Source organism: Natator depressus, chromosome 1 (assembly GCF_965152275.1).
Source record: "Natator depressus isolate rNatDep1 chromosome 1, rNatDep2.hap1, whole genome shotgun sequence".
In the NCBI taxonomy this organism is placed as follows: Eukaryota; Metazoa; Chordata; order Testudines; family Cheloniidae; genus Natator; species Natator depressus.
The window spans coordinates 249437011-249460502 of record NC_134234.1 but is presented as its reverse complement, the minus strand read 5'-3'; the positions used below and the strand labels follow the sequence as shown (position 1 = coordinate 249460502).

General features: G+C 43.4%; 1 protein-coding gene across 2 annotated transcripts in view; it reads right to left on the bottom strand.

Annotated features, from left to right (window-relative positions):
• The window catches only part of CHST11 (carbohydrate sulfotransferase 11), a 233059-nt gene extending 216576 nt beyond the window's left edge, over window positions 1-16483 (bottom strand). The window contains exon 1 of one of the 2 annotated variants that reach the window (XM_074940925.1): window positions 16199-16483. In XM_074940925.1, the coding sequence (XP_074797026.1) occupies window positions 16199-16316 (118 nt within the window). In that variant the 5' untranslated portion in view covers window positions 16317-16483. The remainder of the gene's footprint in view (window positions 1-16198) is intronic. The other variant, XM_074940934.1, reaches the window with a different exon arrangement.
• Between the last annotated feature and the right edge of the window lie 7009 nt (window positions 16484-23492).

Below are 23492 nucleotides of genomic sequence, written 5' to 3'. Positions count from 1 at the left end.
GCATAACTGTTTACACTAGGAGGGTTTTGCCCGTCTAGCTATACCAGCTGAGCTTTTAAGCATAGACAAGGCCTTAATCTCAATACACTTCCATTTCCTCATCAAGCCCTGCACATAGCAAAAGACACTGAAGAGTTTACAATCTAAATAGACAAGCCAGATAAAGGATGGAGAGGAAACAGCAGAACACAGAAGTGAAATGACTTGGTCTGGGTCACACAGCTGATCACTGGCAGAGCTGGGACTACAGACCAGGTTTCCTAATTCCCAGGCCCATGTCAGATTCACTAGATCATGCTGCAGCTCCAGTAATAATGCACATGTAACTTTTTAAGTCTTTTGAAATCCTGAGATTAAAGGCACCATCATAAATGAGATGTATTATTTGTACCCTCCTTGAAAAGATTGATATTTTGATGCTTAATTCTAAGCTTCTTTCATGGAACTTGACTTCTAGAAGACTCACTTTTTTTTTTCCTGTTCTGCATGAAGTTGTTACCTAAAAATCTACTGCTTCCAACTATTTAGAGAGCTAAAAGTCTTGATTTTTCAAGGGTAATGCTTACTTCTGATCCAAATAAACATATTTAATATTAGCCAGCATGCATACAAAACAGATTGCAGTGGATTTGACTTTCAAAAACTCAAATGTAAATATCAAACAATGAAAAATTATGAACTAGAATGGTTGGTTTGTTTCCCTTCTCTACGATATGTTTAAGCAGTTTGTCCCAGTAGAAGGGGCACTGGATTGAGACTCAGACAAGATCCTCATCCCTTCTCCAGCTCCTTTGTGTCAGAGCAGTGTAACAGGGTCCTAAAAGCCAGCCAGGGGAAGATTCTCCTGGCACTGCAGAAGACAGCCATCAGGCTACCCTCCAAAGACCCCCCCACAAGGCCCTAGCAGAAGCAGCATGGCAGAGGAGGCACAGCGTTCAGCACTGCGGAGACTCCAGACAGCACTGGCCCACAGAAAGTTTTGACTCCAGAACTCCCTACTCCACCCATAGAGACATAGCACAGAATCTCACCCCAGGTTCTATTCCCAGTTCTGCCACTAGCCTACTGGGTGACCTTGGGTAAGTCATTTTTTCCTTTCTGTGCCACAGTTTCTCCATCTGTAGAAGGGAGTGATGGTACTTGTCTGCTTTATATAGTGGTTTGAGATCCATGGATGAAAAGACTATTTATTAATTATTATTAAAGAGCCAGATTCTGTTGTTCAGACTCAAGCAAAACTATCAGTGAGGATTTCTAAAATGGTTGCGTCCTTCTTAAAATGGGCATGTTTTAGGACCAATGCCATGCAACAAGTGGCTATGAGAAGGGAATGAATTGGAATAGTCACTAATAAATACACACATTGTATTACATGTAGCAACGTTTCCCAGCCTCATAGAAATACACTGGGGAGAAATCATTTTGTAACAGCAAAATTGGTTGAAATAATAATCTTAATTAAAAGAGATTCTGTAGCTGGAAAGGGGGGGGTTAACAAGACACCTTCAGATTGTTTTCACACCATGCCCCAGTGAACGTGGAGGCATGCAAAGGTTCTGAAAGTGACAGAGAAAAGAAAGAAGAAAACTCAGTGCAGAGACTGGTGATTGGTAATGACCCAGGCTAGTGTGGACAAGCAAGAATTATTGCCTGTTCCCATAGGTGCCAAATCAGACAGAAAAGGGGACTAGGGCACATTTTCCGCTGTACAAAGAATTCTCACAGTAATGTGCTACCACATTGGCTATATGGCATTCTTTAGATAGTTCATTCTAAGTGACTTTCAGCCTCCTGTAGTGCATACACTTTGGGCATTACTAACTTGTTTAGACACAATGGCCTTGTGTATATTTTTGTTTTGTTAAAAGTGCCGTTGCTAACGCTTGGCATCATCTGCAAAATTCTTCCTTCTCCACTCTGGAACGTTTTCGGAAAATGTTTAGAAAGCATGAAATAAGTATGGAAAGACTCACCAGAAAATCTGATGCATTCTGAAAACCAAAACAGGATCCAGACTGACAAATCAGAAACCTTGTTTTAATTAAGTCACATCTGTCTTACCATTCACCATTTCAGTCTCTTTAATATTTTGAAATCGTAGCCTAGGAAGATTTTTTTGTAATTTTTGCTAAAAGGCAATTAAACTTTTGCTGTCATACCAGAAATATTAATAGCTTTTTCTGCTGGAGTGTGCAATTTTATGGCAGGACCAGTGGGCTGTGATAATATTGATGGCCTGTGTGCAGACTTTATATGTATTCTTAATCTATCAGTGTTATCTCCACCAAAATGAATAGAGGACAGTGCAACTTTCAGTACTTTAAAACACATACCTCTATGGAAAAAGCCACGGTTCACTTTAATGTAGAAGGGGTCTAATAAAAAGTATGTTGCTGAAAGCAAATTAAACAAGTCACTAGAGAAGAAGAAGCAAGAACACAAAGGGACAAATTCTGCTCTCAGTTATAGTGGTCTTAGTCCAGAATCAATATACTGAAGTCACTGGAATTTTGCCATATTTACACCAGTGAAACAGAACAGAATGTGTCCCAGTCTTGCAGTTTGCCCATTACAGTAGATATTGCCCTATACATAATTTAGGAAACATTTATTCCATCCCCAAAGGCTTGACCCCATGCCCACAAAACTCAATGGGTGTCTTTCAATTGATTTCACTAGGCAATAGTCACCACTCTAGCAAACTCAACCCTCCCATCAGTATACCCCTTTCATGACAGCCCTAAAATCTTAGGCCCCTTTTGCGTGAAACTGTGCATAGGAGTCTGACAAAAAAATAAATCAAAACCATATAGCTGCAAATTGCTGGACAGAATGTGTCCAATCTATTTCTGTCTTCCAGACTCAGGGGGGCCACTCTGTAGTACCTCCACAACAGAGACTGGAAGGGTGCGGAGGGGACATGTAGGATAAAGATCAGCAGGCATGTTCTGCATGATTACCCCTGATCAGGCAATGGAGATTTTGTTCATACCCTGGAATATTACTTCTCTCCCCTGCAGGAATCATCTGTCAAAGGGAGTGATACATGGCAATGCTTAGAACCAGATCATATGTGAATATTAACACTGCTTTTGTAACACATCTGTGCACCCATTTGAGAGATATTCTGCCACTTTTCCCTCCCCCTGCCCTATCTCCCCTACCCAAAAAACCCACTGTTCAGACTTTAGCTCCTAACTTAAATATAGTTTGATCCTCATCTAGAAACACACAAATCTAATTCATTTTTCAAAGCTAACCACGCATAACCAATACTGATTGCACTATTAAAAATGGCCCAGCTTTACCCTTTCATGCCTACAACCCCAAAGCATGTAAGTTTATTAATTATCATACTTAATATTTGAAACATTTCACACACACAAACTCCCTTAGCTCATACAAAATTCTCCTCTCCCACATCCAGCAAGGGTTGTTTTAGTATGGATTATCAGAGCGGTGTATAATCGCTTCCTAATACTACAGTATGTGTGCACAACATGCAATCCCGTTTAGGTTTACAGACACAAAATTGGCCCAGTTGCATACCAATAAAAATTGGAGTACAATAATGCAAATGGCATTTAAAGGATTTTAAATACCTAGAGCTCTTTGTTTTAAGATAAGGCATTATAGTAGATATTATCTGAGGGATCCTATTATAAATACCTTATTAATTATACCTCTATCTTTCCATAATCCCCAAATCCCTACAAGTTAGTCATTTTAAAAGCACTAAATGCTTTCTGCCCACCTTACACAATCCAGATTTGTTGGCAAAGATGAAGTATGTGAATTACCAGCTACAAAAGAATACCATCTGTTAAGGGAATTAAAAGCCTTAAAAAAAAGAGTAACCCTTTCTAAAAAAATCCCAATTTTCATTGTTTTAGAATACATATACTTTAAGCACCAGTAATAGGACCTTTTATAAATGAATGGCAAATGCTAGTTTTTTTTTTTTTTTTAAAAGTAAAAGAACATAGTTCTCTGCTTTGTATTGAACACAATGTGTTTGAGAAATGGATTAAAACCACAACAGAGCCTTTTATTCCTTGTATGAACTCTACAATTAAAACGATAGTCTCCCACAGCCCAGCTAAGTAACATAAAAAGGCACAATCTTTTGATATGAAGATTACGAAGAACAGCATCTTTCAGCCCGAGACAATGATTGCCAGCCTGTGCACAGGGTTCAAAGGAGAAGTGGTTCGTTTGCAGAACCAGCATGGCTGAGAAAGACTGAGCCCCTCTCTCACATCCTGGAGGAACCAGCCAAGGTGCTGCAAACACAAGCACACTTAACTTCAATCACATGAATATCCCATTGAAATCAATGGGACTACTCATCGGAGGAAAATTAAGAACAGACCTAAGCATCAGCAGAATCAGGACATATGTCTGTTCTTCCATGGCCACAGTCCAGTCCCCTTTACACTACATTTTAGACACAGATACTGTCTCACAAAATATACCAGTGGATTCACAAAGCAGTGAGAAATTCTGCTCAAATATATTGTTTACACTTTCCATTTCTCCCATTATGTGCTGCTCAGTTCCTTCACACAAGTGTGAAAACACAGCACCACTGATTGACGGCAGAAGGATGCGAATTCATCCTTCACTGTCTATAATGTGACACAAACAACATTCATACTACCCTGAAAGACACCATCTCTTCTTGCTTAAGCTAATGTCATTTACAAAACTGCACTCTCATTTCTTGCCTTGGAAGAATTTATAACACCTTTAATTTTTCTGAGCAGCTCATCTTCAAATATCTACATATGTTGAGATGGACTAGTTGAAATTTAGCTTAAAAGGAACATTGCTGAATAAATTTCTTTCAGTTAGTAAAATGGCAAGTCTAGTCAGATGTGACAATTATTTTAAAAATACAATACAACCAAAAACAACATGATCTTACCAAAGAACAAACCAGCATAAAATAAACTCCATTTTCCCTGAACACCTCATGCCTGAACAATATTTGCTTCATCGGGAGATCCTCCTAAAAAAGCGTGCGCCTTGAAGGTTGGCAGATTGGGCTGCGTCAGCCCAAATTATAAATTTTGTATGGAAAAAACAAACGAACAAACCCAACCTTTTACAAAAGATTAACTAGAACTGACAATTTCTGGATGTTTTTAACAATTCTGATAAGGTTTTGGCATCAAAATTTCAAATTTCAGTGAAAAAAGGTCAACGTTTTCAACGATTTTTTTCCTTGCAAAAAACCAAAAACCTCCAAACCATTTTTTCAGCCAGTTCTAATCTCAGCAGAAATATCATCAGGAAACTATTGTAAAATGTTCACTGGAAACAATGTATACATTCATTCATGAATATTCCTTTCTGGTGCCTACAAGCTAAACATTACAGCCTCACGTTTGGGACATAAGAACCAGTCTACAAAAGTAACTAATAAAAGGTAAAAGTGAACTGATCGTCTGTTTTTATTGTCTAAGATGAGTGCAGTGCAAACAGCAAGCAAAAAGAGCTAAAGGGTAAAAGTAAGTGAGGTATTAAAAATTCTTTGCATGTTAATCTAAAGTAAGGACATTTGTTTATTTAACGCAGTAGAACCGCTCTGATTCGCACAGACAAGCAGTTCATTTGTATATTAGAAAGTAAGGAGGCCATTCTCAAAGCCTTCCAGCCAACTCAAGCTCTGCTTTGGGGCAGTGTGGGATTAGTACCCCATTTAAGACCAGTGTAGGGGATGTGCAGAGAAAATGAGCTGGAGCTATCCTGTCTGCCTGTGTAACCCCTATATCCCCAGAAAGGGGCTGTATACCAGGCCTTTGCTGAGTGGGCAGAATACCACAAAGAAGACCAACAGAGGGGGAGGACAGGGGATGAACATTTACATAGATCCAACGGCCCAAAACCCACTGCAACTGATGTGGTGACAGTACCCCAGGGCAGCACAGCAGCTGTAGGGGAACTGCATGTGGAGAGTGAGTTATATTTATAAATCAGTAGAATCAGGCAGTTTATTAGCCAGAGAGTCACTATAACCATTTTCATTAAGTTAAATCCTGTAACAAGTTTACAAAACAGAGCCCTGATCTAGAAAGCTTAGATTTGGCTTCAATGGAAATGGGGAGCGGGGAGGAAGGAGAGGAGAGAGAATTGAAGTTGTTCATACAGCAAGTCATACTGAATACTCATGTTAATGACTCTACAGTGGAGTTCTGATGTATTCATTAAGCCTTGGCTTTCAGATGCCAAAGTAAACAACTAACAATAAAAAGGGTCAGAGCATATCCCCCCATGGTTATATCCACAAAAAAGGGAACAGAGAACCCAGAACACTTGCTCTCTTCAGGGGTAGGAGTGGAAGAATGGTGCAGAAGTAACTGGGGTCTGAAGCCTTCCATCTGTCTGTTTTATCATCTACGACTTATACTGTGAGCTCTTTGTGGCATTTTTTCACTCAATGTGTGTACAGTGCCTAGAAAATGAGACCCTGATCTTTGACTAAATACAAATAAGAAGAAAAGGGGAATCAGCCAAACCGCTGTAATCTGAATAGCCACCATAAAGGATGAAATCCACTCCACCCACAAAGAGACGGGACAGCTGAGCTACACAAGGAACAGGAAAAAAAAACGAGTACTTGTGGCACCTTAGAGACTAACAAATGTATTTGGGCATAAGCTTTTGTGGGCTAAAACCCCAGGGAATGTGTTTTCTAATGGACTTTATCCTTGTAAATCAATGAAGTATCAAATCTAACACCCTAGAAATGTCTGTTGGCCTTGAACCCTGGGATGATGATTTCCACAAACCTTTATTCTAATTAAAAAAAAATATTTTTTTAGAGTCAGATTCAGCACCCAGTGAAGTCAATAAAAAGACTATTTACTTATATGGGCTCTGGACAAGGCTCTTAAATTGCATACACACTATTATGCTGTATACATAAAAAAATATTCATGCTTAAGCTAATCAAATAAGAACCCAAACAACTGCCTTAAACCATGTAAACTATCTACAAATAAAACTTTATCAAATTTAAGATGCTGTGTCTCCATCCCCAACCCCATCTTTCTATTTAAATGTCTCGGGATTACCTTTGAGTTGATACATAATACATATGTTTTAGCTCAAAAGACTTCAGAGAAAGGCAATTGTGATACTATTATAATGACATTCACACAAGGACGAATGAAGCGTCCTCATACACAGGGATCTGATACAGTATCTCAGGCTACATATAAAAATCAAATTAAATACTGTACTGAAGTGCAGGCTTTGGGAAAGCCAACAGGGATCCAGCTTCTTCCACTTCTCTGAACTGCTTTTAAAGTTACATGTCTCATACAAGATAAACCACTCCGTCACTGCGAAAAAGTAATGGAAACAATTTAAGCATTCAGAAAATATGCCCACCCAGCACAGACATGAAGTTGTTGACACACTGGTTACACTTAACCAAGCCTATAAATGTTTTTATACACTGCACTGTGCGTTTCTGTTTTAGACATCTATTTATATGTCTATTTCTTACAGAAAAAATGAAAGTTTAATGTGAATGGAATTTTTTTGTGTCTTGGAAAAAATGAGGTTTGAGCCAAATCTTGACAGGTTTAAGTCTGTAGTGCAGAGCATTAATACTATGAAAGTCAGCGCAAACTTCCACAATATTTATAAGGTGTTTTGCAAATGTCTGTACTAATGAGAGCTAACATTTTTAGACCATTAAAATTTTTTAAAACTTATACCATCTACCTTTTGGAAATAGTTATTATGGAGTAATAGCTGTTCTGACCATTTAATGGAAAGTAGCCATGGGTGGTACCCTGTAAGTTTGGTTTCAACATTTCCAGAAATAACAGACACTTTTTTTTTTTTTTTGGAGGTTAAATAGGAAGTGTTTTTTCCAAAAAGCCATATTCATAGCCACACATATGAAAAAGTTACCCTCTAAAAAGTGAGGGCTAATATTAAAGAGGGAGATTCTCAAAAGGCACAAAGGACAATTAGGTGCCCAAGTCAGTGCATTCCCAGACTACAGGTGTTCTTGACACACAGGGTCAGCCTGACAAGCTTACTCGCATTGTGTAGTACTAAATTCTTCAAGTTGTCCCACTGAAGTCAATGGAATGGCTGAAGGAGCAGGGAGCTACTCAGTGTCTGAAATCCTGGCCCCACTGCAGTCAGTCAATGGAAGTTTTGTCACTGACTCCAATGGGGACAGGATTTCACTCCATGTGATTGCACTAGAATCTGACTCTTAATTAAAATATGCCAGATAAACATGCTCCCCCAGTTGTTCTGACTACAAAATAGCCCAAGTAGAACAAAATCTGAGTCTCTCTGCAGAGTGGCACATTCCCATCCCTTCCACTGCTAGAGACCATCGTGGACCTCATTCCACTTGAAAAGCAGGGGAGAAAAGAAAGAGGGAATATTGCACTACTGCTCAGAACCCACCATTGAAACCAGTGGTGAGTTTGGGATTTTTTTTAAAAAAGGTCTTACGTCAATCAGTGGTACAGGGTGGGCCGTATTTTGAAATTTAAAGAAGGAAAGACCAAGCACTTGTTCAAGCAAGAGACCAGTACCAACAGTAAAGTGTGACATTAATAACTGGGCAATTGGTGGCTCAGATACTATGGTGATGGGCAGCAGTAGAAAACCCTAAGATCAAAAGATAATACACAGACAGAGCTGCAATGAAATGCAGCAACCTCATGGTTGGAGAGCAAAAGTCAACCGGCGTATAGTTCATTTAACAACAATAGAGAAAGGAGACATTTTTAAGAAGAAGGACACTCAAACCTTAAACAGTTACAAAAGTGCCCTGTGATCTTCAATATCCATACAGAACAGTCAGGAGAGCAGACGGCTCTGCTACATAGAAAAATCCATGTAGGCAGTGGGAAATTTCCCAGATTTCCCCTCAGTTTCCATCAGATCATTCCATCAGGGACTGTAGTTTCCTCCCAGAGGAACAGGTAGTGGGTTCAACCTCCCCAGAAACCACACATGTCAGGAATCCTCCAGAAACCAGGGCCATCTGCATTTTTGCCTCCGCAATGCCCTACAATCCCCTGCAGCTATTCCCCAGCCATCAGTACTGCTCAGCTTCCCTGGCCAGCAGCTGCCCTGGGAAGCTTCATTAAAGGGCACGTTCCACAGCAAGGAGGGATTTTGTGCCAAAGTTAATAAAACCTTGAGTCACCATGTATTAACTTGGAGCAGTTTACTATTGACTTCCAAGGGAGGACAGACGTATAGAGCAGAGAGTGATGAGTACAATGCACCCAGTTCCCCATGGACATGGGGACATGAACTGCATTCTTCCATGGACAAAAGAGACCAACCTACTTACCTAGGGTTTGTTTGTTGTTGTTTTAAAGCTCTTGCTACTGCGGTAGCTTTTACATACTCATCCTAGGCAAATGATCTGTCTCATGACCTTGATTTTTAAATGTCTCATTCAAAAACTCCACAACTAAACATCATGGAATTCAGTGTATCTATCTTGACAGCTTAAGGGCTGATTTTTCCCGCTGGGGTTTGGGCTTGTGGTTCCAGAAAATAGAGGTATTTGAGACCTGAAATTTAAACTCTATTTAAACTCAAAAAAGAAAAATGATATATGCTAGCCTTTGCTGAGTAATTGGAGACTATTATTGCTGTCACCCCTATACTTCCCCAGCCTCTTCTCCCTCTTTTGTATCACATCTAGAATTACCTTGAAAGCCCCTTAAGATAAGGAATGTGTCTTTTAATATGTATTATGAGTTTGTGGGATAATGGGTTCCTTCTCTCCCACCCCCAGAAAATTTTGATATTGGGAAGATTTTGATGAAAACTAACAATTTCCATGGAAAGACATTTTTTGTGAAAAAATGGTATTTAGCTGAGAACCCAATTTTCCATTAAAAAAATGTTTTGGTGGAAAATTTTTGACCAGCCCTAATTGTGAGGTCCCTAACATACCAACTGCTGTAATAATAAAATAAATAAATAAGTGACATGAGAGATGAACCATGGTGCAAAGAGACATGTCACTTTACTGTTGGCTTCTCGTTGCATGAACTCAGGCAGACGGACTTTCGCATAAAAAGAAAAACCTTGAAACAGAGAAAATGCCAAGACTTTGAAAGCTCCTAATACCTTCAGTCCCAACTCCCCACACATACACTCCAGAGCCATGCTCTTTGAGGACTCCTTGAGCCAAAATTCATCCCTGGTGCAACTCCACTGAAACTCGCCTCATATCAGTATCTCTAGAATGTGATATTTGGGTAATTACCCAATGCCCTTTTGCTTAACAAACCAAACTTGCTGGAGTTGAAAAACTCTTATCACAAGTTTATATAAGAACTCTAGGCTAGTATGCACTTGTATCACAACATAGACATCTGGTTATATTATGGTAAGGTAAGGTAACAAATAGATGGTAACTCTTGGAACAATAGATTTTTGCACATTACACTTTCATTTCTCTACACCTGGCTTGGAACCTAATATATATGGTCCTAGTTTAAAGTCTATGAAAGTTCTAGAGTAGTTTACATCACAGAAATATACCACACAAAGTAGAACCAGTTGCACTCATAAAGGTACTTTAGAGCAGTGGCTTTCAACCTGCGGTCTGTGGACCCCTGGGAATCCACAGACTATGCTGAAGATTTCCAAAGGGGTCTGCACCTCTATTTGAAAATTTTTAGGGGTCCACAAATGAAAAAAAGGTTGAAAACCACTGCCTTGGAGACAGAAGGTTAGATTCCAATTGCACTTCTGCTCGTGTAAATCAGTGCAACTCCACTGATATTAATTCAGTTACAGCAGTCTAAACCTGTAAGAAACAGCAATCAGGTTCACATTATCCAATCAACAGTGATTCTACAATATGACTTTCTTCTATTAAGTCTCTAAATTAAATCCTTTGTACTGCTTTGAAATCTCAACTTAAATGTAGTTTTAAAAGAAGTTAGAATATAAACAGTAATCCTCAACAACTGTCCCTATAAAATGCATTTGGTACTTTTTGGAGGTATTCAAAAAATGCATTCCAGAAAGCATTTTCATCTCTGGCCTATAGAGTTCAGATTCCGGGTTTTGATACTATATTTTATTTGAAGCTTGGAAAAATAAATCTGTGACCAATTACCTTTGAATAAACCTACTAAATATACTGCCCACTGGATATAACCACTGCAAAAATTACATTTGTTTTGAATGACAGGCTTTACAGTGTATTCTGAAGCCTTCCAATACATGATTGGCAGTTGGGGCCCCAATTCTGCTATGTGCTGAGCACTCCCTGTGAAGTCAGTGGGAGTGGAGAGCACTGGGCGGATAGGAAAAAAATGAGATACAATAAATTTGTATTAGTTAAGGGAGATTGGCAGGTATGAACCCAGATGGGCAAAGAAATGGAATACATTCAACAGGCAAATATCAAGTTTTGTGAAGCCAGCAGTTGAAGATGATTGGGTAGGGAGGTATTCAGGAGAACCAGGTATCACCACAAAAGCCGAGATCAGCTGCATCATAAAATACTTATCAGTTCATAATGTAAAATGCTTAGTGACCCCAAGAGCCTTAATGAAGGTCATTTTGACCAACCTCAGTTTAGTGGCAATGTCAAAGGTGGGGGGGGGGGACGCTGAACGCATGTGTTTTCATTGAACTATGATTCAGTGATTCTTCTAAGTATTTTAATTTCAGCTTCCCCATCGTTTCTCATGCTGAGGGGGGGGAAAAAATCAGAGCTCAGTGTGTGCAAGTGTTGTTCTTCTGCCCGCCCCAGTCACTCTGCACGTAGGATGGTCACTGGAGTCAATGAAATGTCTGTTCCTGGAGCAGCTGCAGAGCCACACTCCATACTAATGTCCTAGGGCTCAATCCTGCTTCCACTGAAATCAGTGGCAAAGCTCCCAATCGACTTCAACGGGAGCAGGATCAGCCCCCTCGCCCCCCAACATACATCACATTCCTACACTTCACTGAAGGGTGCATTTTTACTGAGGGTTTCCACCAGACGCTTAACTACACAGAGCTGCAACACTTTGGACGTGCATTAGTTTCAAGGACCCTATCACCAAATTAAATAAAATCAAGCCATTGTCCTGCAAACATTCCAGCCTCATCTAGAGCACTGACGACTTTCTCTTTCAGGTCCTGACCCAAACCTCAGCCCACTGAAATCACTGGAAACCTTTCCGCCGACTGTCATCGACTTTGGATCCGGCCCCACGTACAGAACATTTCACTCCTCCAGCCTGTAATCTCCAAAATACTCTTCTCACTGCGGAGTGAGAAGAGTAATTTGGAGTCAATCTCAAATACTTTTTTTCTGTACTGGAGCACGACCTGAAGTTAATTTAAGTCTTTAGAATGTCAAGGCAAACACTTTCACTCGGCTATTTTAATCACAGGAGTACAAACCCCATTTATAAGGCTACCTTGCCAGCTCTCTTTGCATTCAATAGCATTGGTTTGGCTACTTAATGGTCGCAGAAACACCAAAACGTTACACATAAAGGGTTCAGGAGGACACAATCATTTCTCTTCATGTTCTAACAGCGGAATTTTCACTGTCAGTCCAAAATTCAAGCACCACGTCTTTCAGTTCCTTGAAAATACATTTGTTCAACGAACTTTAATTATTTCCTTGAAGGACCCCCCCATATTAAGCCCCCCCCATCCTTCAGAGATTTAGGCAGGTACGTAACCTCAAATAGTGCTTAATTCCATTGATTTCAGTGGGACAATTCGCGTGTTTAGAATTAAACACCTGCCTACATTTTAATGGAATTGGATCATAAATTTTTTCTGCAGCTATTGACCAGATTCTGCAGTCCTTGCTCAGGGAAAACCAATGGCTCTACTGATGTATAGGCCAGAGATTATGTATGTCGCCCCAGTAAACCCTGCATCGAGAAAAGAAACTGGCAGATGAAAGAAAAGAAGGACTTGTGGCACCTTAGAGACAAACAAATTTATTTGAGCATAAGCTTTCCTGAGCTACAGCTCACTTCATCAGATGCATTCAGTGGAAAATACAGTGGGGAGATTTATATACACAGAGAACATGAAACAATGGGTGTTACCATACACACTGTAACCAGAGTGATCAGGTAAGGTGAGCTATTACCAGCAAGAGGGGAGGGGGAACCTTTTGTAGTGATAATCAAGGTAGGCCATTTCCAGCAGTTGACAAGAACCTCTGAATAACGGGGGGTGGGGGGGGTGTCGATAAACTTGGGGAAATAGTGTTTCTTTGTGTAATGACCCATCCACTCCCAGTCTTTATTCAAGCCTAAGTTAATTGTATCCAGTTTGCAAATTAATTCCAATTCATCAGTCTCTCGTTGGAGTCTGGTTTTGAAGTTTTTTTGTTGAAGAATTGCCACTTTTTAGGTCTGGAATCAAGTGACCAGAGAGATTGAAGTGTTCTCCGACTGGTTTTTGAATGTTATAATGAATAGATATGTGGACACAGTTGGCAACGGGCTTTGTTGCAAGGATAGGTTCCTGGGTTAGTGGTTCTGTTGTGTGGTGGCTGGTGCAATTCAGGGGACACCATCATAGGGCCTAATCACATCAGCCACTCTATCAGAGGCTCGTTCACCTGCACATCTACCAATGTAATATATGCCATCATGTGCCAGCAATGCCCCTCTGGCATGTACAATTGGCCAAACTGGACAGTCTCTACGCAAAAGAATAAATGGACACAAATCAGACGTCAAGAATTATAACATTCAAAAACCAGTCAGAGAACACTTCAATCTCTCTGGTCACTCGATTACAGACCTAAAAGTGGCAATTCTTCAACAAAAAAACTTCAGAAACAGACTCCAACGAGAGACTGCTGAATTGGAATTAATTTGCAAACCGGATACAATTAACGTAGGCTTGAATAAAGACTGGGAGTGGATGGGTCATTACACAAAGTAGAACTATTTCCCCATGTTTATCCCCTGTTCCTCAGACATTCTTGTCAACTGCTGGAAATGGCCCACCTTGATTATCACTACAAAAGGTTCCCCCCCCCTCTCCTGCTGGTAATAGCTCACCTTACCTGATCACTCTGGTTACAGTGTGTATGGTAACACCCATTGTTTCATGCTCTCTGTGTATATAAATCTCCCCACTGTATTTTCCACTGAATGCATCCGATCAAGTGAGCTGTAGCTCAGGCAAGCTTATGCTCAAATAAATTTGTTAGTCTCTAAGGTGCCAGAAGTCCTCCTTTTCTTTTAGCAGATACAGACTAACACGGCTGCTACTCTGATACCTGGCAGATGAAAAGGACTCCACCCAAAACAACCCGTAGAGCGCCGATGAATAAAATACTGAGCCCGATCCTGCGCTCACCGAGCTACATTAGTAACACTTCCAGTTGACTTCAGCAGCAGCAGGATCGGGCCGATTGACAGCACGGGACATTCAAGGGCTTTTCATATGCACATTATGCTATAACTTTTGTAATCCACTGTAGGATCTTCCCATCTGTTCGCTCCACTGTAGACAGGAGAGCGAGGATTAAACAGGGAAGCCTGTTTTACTTCACCAGTGTAGCACTAAACTGTTTACCTAAAACCCGGAGAGGGGGAACGGGAGGTGGCAGGCCGAGGGCAGCGATTATTTCTCAGGCTCCCCCAGTTCTGATACGTGGTCCCCGTCGCTGGGGGAACGGGGGATGTGGGCAGGCTGGGGGAGCCTTTCCGGAGCTCCGAGTGGAGGGAGACACGGACGTGCTGGCTTCAGCGCCAGCAGGACATCTTGAGGGGGGTTGATGCCGCAGCGAAAGGCTCTGGAGAGGAAAACCCCGGCTCGCTCGGAGGGCAGCGGCTGGAAGTTCAGCGCGGGGGCGCCGCAGCCCCCGGGGGTCCCCGCGACCCAACCCCTGTACTCTTGACTACACGCCCGGCCCTGGGGTCACCGCCAGCCGCTCCACAGAGCGGGGCAGCATCGCTCCCACCCGCCCCTCTTCTTCCCCAACCCCCGCCCCAGCGCTGCGGCTGCCGCACCCCGGGGATAGAAAGCGAGGGGCGAGGAGCGGCAGCAATTGCTGCGCCCCAGGCACGCGGCCCACCCGCGAGCGGCGCGCTGCCAGCGCCGGCCCCGGCCCCGGCCCCAGCTGCAAGAGCCGGCGGCGCGCCCATCTCGGAGCGCCCCGAGCCCCAGCACAGGCTCACCCCAGGGAAGCAGCAGCCAGGACCGGGGCTCGCAGCCTCAGAGCACACTCGGGAACAGCAAAACCTCGTCCCCGTCGCCGCCGCCCCAACCCTCGCGGGCTAGGGAGAAGCGGGGAGCGGGGCGCCCGGCCCCCCAAACAACAGTCCCGGTAGCACCTCAGCCCCCGAGGCAAGGCAGAAGCAGGGACCACGATCCCGGCCCTTCTGCGGCAGCGCAACCCGGAGCTGCTTAACTCCCTGTATCCACATGGCAAGGATGGATCGGAAGCGGGGAGAGCGATTTGAGAGCCCGCCGGCCTGCAGCTCACCTTCCCGGGCTGAGAGGCAGCGCTGGACCCGGATTGCACAGCATCGGCGCCCGGCGCTGTACACAACCCGAGTTGATCCCCCAGACAGACCGACCAGCCCCACCCCCCCAGGCCTCTGTCACTCTCTCTCCAATCCCAAATAATCTCTCCACCATCACAACCAGCGTCCACCCAATAGCTCAATCCTCAATAATGTCCCTCCTCTAATTCCCTAATAATCCCCCAATATCTCAATCCCCTAATATCACCCCTTCTGTAATCCCCTACTAATCCCCACCTCTCCCCCCAATATCCCAATCCCCTACTAATCCCCCGTCCCCACCTCTCCCCCAATATCCTAATCCCCTGCTAATCCCCAGACCCCCCCAAAATCCCAATCCCCTACTAATCCCCCGTCCCCACCTCTCCCCCAATATCCTAATCCCCAATCATCTCTCCTCAATATTTCAAACACCCCTTTTCTCTAATCCGCTACCAATTCCCTCCCCACATCTCACCACCCCCCCTCCCCTCTCCCAGCAGCACCACTCTTCTCCCCCCCCCCCCCCATTTCCCTCTCAGACACAAAAAGAATAAAAACTATCGCCCATCCGGGCTGCAGGAAAGAGAGTCATTATTGCAGCCTGAATCCCGCGGCGGGGAGCGCACCGTCCGCCAGCCCGAGTCCCCCCGCCTGGCACAGCCGGCGGACTAGGAGAGCAAGTGACGGTGCCCTACCTGGATGCAACATACTTTGGAAATAGAAGATGACCAGGATAAAGGATCCGAAGCAAGTGACCAGGACCATCCTGCAAATCCTGTTCATCCTCATGACTTCCATCAGAGCCTGCTTCATGGCTTGGTCCCGGGGCTGCGGGGCAGGAGCACAGGGGATGGGGAGCCGGTTCGCGCCCTGCTCGGAGTTGGGGGTGTGGAAGGAGCTCGGAGCGCACAGAGATGCCTGGAAGCCGGCCGGCCGGCTGCCTGCCTGGCGCCTCCTCCCGCGGCTGCTCTGGGTGATGCCTGGGTAGTAGCGCACAAGGGCTACTTCATGGGGCTGGGTGATAGTCCTAGGCTGGGCTTTACCACTCTCCGCTCCAGGGCCGGGGAGGGCGGAGGAGTTGTCTGCGCAGAGGGAAGGAGAGAGTCGGAGCGTACTACCCTGCTAAGAACATGGTCGCTTCCAGCTGCTCCTTAGCAAGACTGCGGGCTCCCTCGCGGTCCCAAAGCCACTCTGATCTGCGCCTGCTGCATAGGGTTCAGGTCAGTTTCCAGGACAAGTTAAACAGGAGTCCGTTCCCCTACATTTAAAGAGGGGCTTTTTTACCCTGAGGGCGGGGCAAATCAGCTTGACAAACACTTGGCAGCTTCTAGGGAGAGATTAAAGGATCTCCAGCGAGAGGGAATTTGGAGAGGAGGGGGAGAAAAGGACGATTCGCTATGGGGAGTCCATTATCACCCTAGAGTGGAAAGAGGAGACCCCCACATAGGGAAAGGAAGTGGTTCCCTGCCCAGAGACCCGCTGCTCGTGGTGGAGGGGGAGGTAATGGGAAGATTCCTACTTAGGAGCTATTTGCCTTGACTTGAGAGCTGATATGGGATAGTGCACTTGGACACACCTGCAAATAAATTCCCACCGCGACAGACAAGCTAAAGTGGAAATAAAATTCCAGGGTGTGAAATCCAGATACGATGGTGATGGGCACCATACTGAGAGGGGGAGAGCGTTCCAAATTCACTACCCCTCCCTGAAAGAGGCCTTGCCATCTCTTCCCTGGACTTTCAGCAGTGCAGCCCCTAAAGACTTCAAGGGCACGAAGGGAGGTAGGGCTAAGCATTACCCTTTGTTCCAGGCACTTTAAACAAAATAAAGACTGTAAAGGAAATTTCCTGGGAATGTATCAGATTATTACAAAAATTTAAAAAAGCAAAAAAGTGCACAAAATAACTACAGTTTTCTCGGTAAATACCAGGATTAATAGTGGCAGACAGGAGGACAGAAAAAACATGTAGAAAAAAGTAAGAGTACTGAAAGTAAAGCAGTTTAATGCTGTGGTTTATTTCATGAACTGTACATTAACAGTCAGGACATACGTGTGTGTGTCTTCCCCTACATTGCCTTACTTTTTAAACCTATTTACACAGACTAACTTATTAACATAACACATCTACTTAATGTAATGAATCTGATTTCTTAAGGTAAGTGATATTTTCATGTACATGAGTGGTCTGAAATTTAGGTGTGAAAAAAAAAATCAGTAAAAACCAAATTGTAGCTTTTTTTTTTTTTTTTTTTTTTTTTTTTTTTTTTGGGTAAAGCCTGAACATTTTTCACTAAAAGTCAGTAAACTGAAAATGAAGGGCCTCACCTCTGTTACATGCATGCACACTCATTGGCATTTGAAGAGGAAGGCACAAATCCTGCCCTCTGTTATACAGTGGCCCACTGAAATCAGTAGGAGTGAAGAAGTGCAACAGAGCAAAATTTATAACCTCTTCTGTAGAAGTGCAGCCAGCTGTGGTAGAATGTCAGATTATGTTTCAAACTGGATGCCCACGAACACAAAAATCACTCATTCACTTTTGGGGCTCTCTCACCAAAAAGATAGAAAATAAATTATCTGAATATTGTGTTGGTAGATCAGATATAGTTGAGGTTCTCCTATTAGAAGTCCATTTTCTCCCAATTATTTCTTTATTAAGTGTTCAGTTACACAAATGAAAATAAAAAGTATTTTATCACCAATGATTGAGGGCTTTTTGTGCATGTGTGGGGTGGGAGGCACTAGCTTTTTCTATTTTGTGACACAGATTTTCCCCCCCCCCCTTTTTCCAAGCTTTTAGATCCAAGATAAAATGTAATTGAAATGTCCTACAAAAACAAAGTACATCCTAATCTGTAATAGATCAAAATTACAAAACATGAAGTCAGCTAGCAAAAATTAAACCAAAGCTTTCAGGGTCCCGACTAAGCAGCTGCTTAACTCCAAGCAGCTGCTTAACTCCATTGACTCCAATGGGGGGCCACTATGGTGCTAAAAAGTTAAGCAGGTACTGAAGTACCTTGCTGAATTAGGGCCAAAGTTCTCCAAGTTTAAGTGCTATTAACATGCTCTATGACAACATTTCCCAGCACCATCACCTCCCTGAAATTAGATCTGTAGGAAATAGAGATCAAAGCATTAGAAACAGATGGCTAAATTCTCAGTTATACCAGTGCAGCTCTATTGAAGTAATTGGAGGTTAACACAGATTCATGTGAGAGAGAATTCGGCCCAGCATGCTTTCCAGTTACCTAAATGTGAAGATCCATTGCCTATGCTTAGTTGCTTGGCTGGTGTAGTTATGTTGAACATGCATTTGCACACTAGATAGCCACGCTCCAGGGCCCACCCACAGATTATTTGTGTGTGTTTGTTCATACACGTTGTAGATTGCATAGGGCTACTTCTTGAAAATATGCCAGAGCCATGCCCTCAGAACAGAAGGAAGAAATTCATAGTAAGATACTACAAATGGCCACAGCAAATAGCCAGTGTGGCTTTAAAATATGCACCTATCAGTACATGAGCTGCATTATGATATCAAGTACAGTACGTTCACAGTGGGAGAATTGGACTGTGGCCAGGAACGTGGTGGGAGGAGGTAGCCCAACAGAGACACACTCTATGCTTTCTCCCAAAATTGAAAGCAAACCATATGGAAAGAGAAAATTAATGCAGCTAGAGGCAATGATAAATTGCTTTATGGGTCTTTAAAACCCCCATTCAGCGGGTAGGGTCCAACACATGCATCTGTTGGCAGGCAGCATGACAAGCTATGCTGCCAGTGCTGTGGGGTGGGGGGAAAGGACAGTGCACAGGCAAAGGACACTCACTCATACTGGGACTGTCACCACAAGGTTTCAAATGCCTTTACCTATGTGTAAATTTCAAGCCTTGTCCATGATCCCTTCTGGCAAGAAGCCTGATGTACAATTATAGTGCAACAAGGCAGTGTAGTCTCTGAGCTTTTGATGCCAAGGATCTCTTTGTGCGGGCGCTCTTACAGAAAAGCATATGGAAGGGGAGGGGGAGCCCATGGTTCCGAGTATGCAAATGAAACTGCACTTCCAGTTGGATTCAGTTACCCGTTGTGCCTGAGTTGCATATGCCCATCTTTTTGGAAATTTACCATATCATTAGGAAGGTTAACAAATGCAGAACAGCTAGAAGAGCTTGGGCTGCACTGTGGGTGCTGAACACCCACCATTCACACAGAAAAGTACAGGCGCTAGAAGTGCTGAATACCTTTGAAAAATTAGACTAATGGCTTTAAGATGCTCAAGAAGATAGTAACCCAAGACATGATCCAAAGCCTACTGAAATCAGTGGGATTCCATAACAATCACCTCTTTGAACTACAATAAAAACCAAGATTCAAGGATAAGGCCTAAAAATAAAACCACAGGTGAAAAGCAAGACAGACAAAACTCCACACAGATGGAAGTAAACTCACAGAATAGTCTACCATAGGCAACAGCAAAGCAGCTAATACAGGCATATTCAACAAAAGCAAGGAAGGGTTATTAACGCCATACAAATGTTTGATTAACAATAGATTAGAATTCTTTAGTTATAAATTAAGTTACTTGGCTTAGTATTTGTCAGTCTCGCCTACCTTTCATGGCAGCTATTTAGGTCAATGGATTGGAAGGTCATCTTGCTTTTCTGCTGCAAGTATCCCTGTATTCTGTGCTGAAAATTGTTGTTTTATTTTGGGGGGCAGAAGGGGTGAACTTCTTCCAGCAATACTCCTCCGTAAATCAGGACAGACATCCTTCTGCTGCCTCAGCAATCATACATTAGTGAAGCCACGTCTCATTTTTTCCACTGACAGAAGTAAATCAATGTTCTAACCCAAGCCAGTCTCTGATCCCCCCCACCTCCAAATGCCCTATCAGAGCAATAATGAACACAGTGTAAGATGAAAATGGAAGTGCACAGAGGTGTATTTTAATGGGTAATGTACTTTCCAGGGAAACCTTCCATACCCCCTCCCAGGCCCTCGATCCCTTTCCATGCCCTTTCTTTATGCCACCCAGTTCCCTGCACTCCCTTCATCCTGCATCCACACCCCACCAGTCTCCTGCCTACCCCAGAGATGCCCCTCATTCCAAAATTAGTAATCATGACTCCATTGTATTGCCTCATTATACATACCCAGCTCATCACCTTCCCAGTCCTCTGCTTCCCTCTCAGATTCCTGTTCTGTCCCCTACCCATGACACCTGCCCCACATTTCTCACTCAGTGCAGCAGATGCAGATTGCAGCCTGGAATCCATGACAAGCCAATCATCAGCCTTACTCTGTATATGTGAGAAAACACCTCTTTACTGGGCCTGATCCCATTTCCACAGATGTCAGCTAGAGTTTTCCCATTGACTTCAGTGGTAGTTGGAGGGGGCCCCCCCTATATCTTTTAATTGAATTCCCCACTAACAATCCATCTGTATGAAATCCACTATGCCAACAACATTAAGCACATCTGGAGATTGTAAACTGGTTCCTTTTGGAGATATGACCACCCCAAAATGCTAGGAACACTTTCGAAACCTGAATAGACAGGCACATTTTTGAAACACCTTAACATTTGTATAACCTCTTTAAATACTGATCCTGCCAGGGATTCCACATGGGGTGCAGGGATCCATCACAGGATTAGGGCCTTGCTGATCTCTTCCCCAAACACACACATTCTTCCCATTAAAGTTCTATTCTGGGATGAGATATGACAGGTAAAGTGTCCAGATGATGTTTCTTATGGGAGAAGTTAGAAGGGTTGAAATTCAGGCTTATTACAGGAAGCTCAACCTCAACTATGGTGCAGCTACCATTGCTCCCAAAGTGCATACTGCGCGTAACCTATGGCCTAGGCTTGGTCTGCATGGAAGAGTTACATCGACGTAGCTCCATCGGTCAGGGGTGTGAAAAAAGCACAACCTTGGACTAAATGTAGATATGCCAGACCACCTCACACACCCCAGTGTAGATGCAGCTGTGTCAATGGAAAAGAGCTTTTGTTAACATAGGTAACTGCGTTCAGGGAGCTGGTGTTCCTACACTGACAGAAAAATGCTTTCCGTTGGTGTAGGCAGCATCTGCGCTGCAGGGCTATGCTGGTATAGTCTTCATAGAGTAAACATATCCTTACTCTACACTAGAAAAGAGTATCTATACCAGTACACCCCCTAGTGTAGATGGAGTCATACTGCCAAAAAATGCTTTTGCTGCTATAGCTTATACCAGTTCTGCAAGCAAAATAAGCAATACCAGCAAAAGTGGGTTTTTTGGTTTTGTTTTATTTTATTTTGTTTTTGCTGGTATCACTGCATCTACTCTAGGGCTTTTGCTGATGTCGCAATATCATGGGCAGGGCTGGCCTTACCATGAGGCGAATGGAGGCAGCCGCCTCAGGTGCCAGGCTGTGGGGGGGGGGGGCGCTACTAGGACCCAGAGTGTAGAAAATTGTGTCTGCTGCTGGTGCATATGTATTCTGTCTGCTCTAGATGCACAGAGATGGTGGAGTGCTGTGCTGGAGGAAGGAGGGCACACGAAACATAACAGGCAGGCAGGAGAAAAGGTGAGAGAACAACAGAAAGCAGCAGGAGCTGCAGGGAGAAAGGAGGAGGAGGAGCAGCTTCTTATGTACCTCTCTAGCACCCCCAGGAGCTTGGACTGATTAACACCAGCTTCTCAGGGAGCTTCCTGTTTCCTGCTGCTTCCCTGAACCCACTTGAGGAGAACAGGCCGTCAGCTGAAGTAGTAGGAGCCAGTTAGGCCCTTAAGACGCTGATATCTTCCCTCACTCAGACCCTGCTACCAGCCTACTTATTTGTCCCCTTCAATTGAGTGTTGAGAGCCACACTAGCTGGCACAAAACAGCAGTCATGAGCGAAAGAAGAAAACGCCCCTCTGGGGAAGCATTCAGGAAAAAGAAAGAAAGCTTTTCTATCTAAGCAGGAAGGAGCTCTCCTGAAATACATAGACACAAATGTTCATAGTAAGCTTTCCGGCCCCAGTGAGGATGTGAGTGGTGAGGAGATGCCTGATCTTCCAATTAGTCAGAATGTAGGTGACCTGGCAGCTACTGCAGCATCCATATCTCCATCTCAAATGGATGTAACAATGCACATTTGTAAAGAAAACATAGATCAGAGAAGAGAGTGGTGGAGGTGCAAGAAACAGCTGCTGGTGAGTTTAGTTCCTTAAGTCTAGATGATCCAGGACTGCGGACCCACTTGAGCAGTAGCCTGAGGGACTTCCTTGTACTGCATGGGCCACAGCAAGTGAAAAACTTCATGTTCCCCAAAGACAATGAAAATAGAAATTTCCATCCGACACATTACTGGCGTGAAATCCCCAATGGTGAGAAAGTGGAGAGGCCATGGCTTATGTACTCAAAACCCCAGAATGCTGCATACTGTTTTTGTTGAAAACTCTTCCAGTCTAATGTTCCAGCCACATTGGGTTATATGGGAACAAAGGATTGGAAAAATCTGGCTAGAAATATGGTATGCTCTGAGAAGGCAGCAAATCACCAGAGAGCATTCCATAGGTGGAAAGAGCTTGAGATGAGACTAAGGTTAAAGGCCACCATAGATGATCAGCATCAAGAGAAGATTGCATCAGAGTCTCTTTACTGGCAAAATGTTCTGAAAAGGCTCATTGCCATTGTGAGAATGCTTGCTACCCAAAACCTAGCACTGTATGGCACTTCAGATCAGCTGTATGTGCCAAACAATGGAAACTTCCTTAAAATTGTGGAGCTGATGGCTGAGTTTGATGCTGTACTCCAGGAGCATCTAAGAAGAATCACCACCCAAGAAATGTACGCACACCACTACCTTGGAAAAACAATTCAAAATGAGATCACACAGTTACTGGCAACAAAAGTCAAAACAGAAGATTGCGGCAGATCTGAAGTCAGCAAGATATTACTCAGTTATTCTGAACTGCACACCAGACATCAGCCATATGGAACAAATGACTT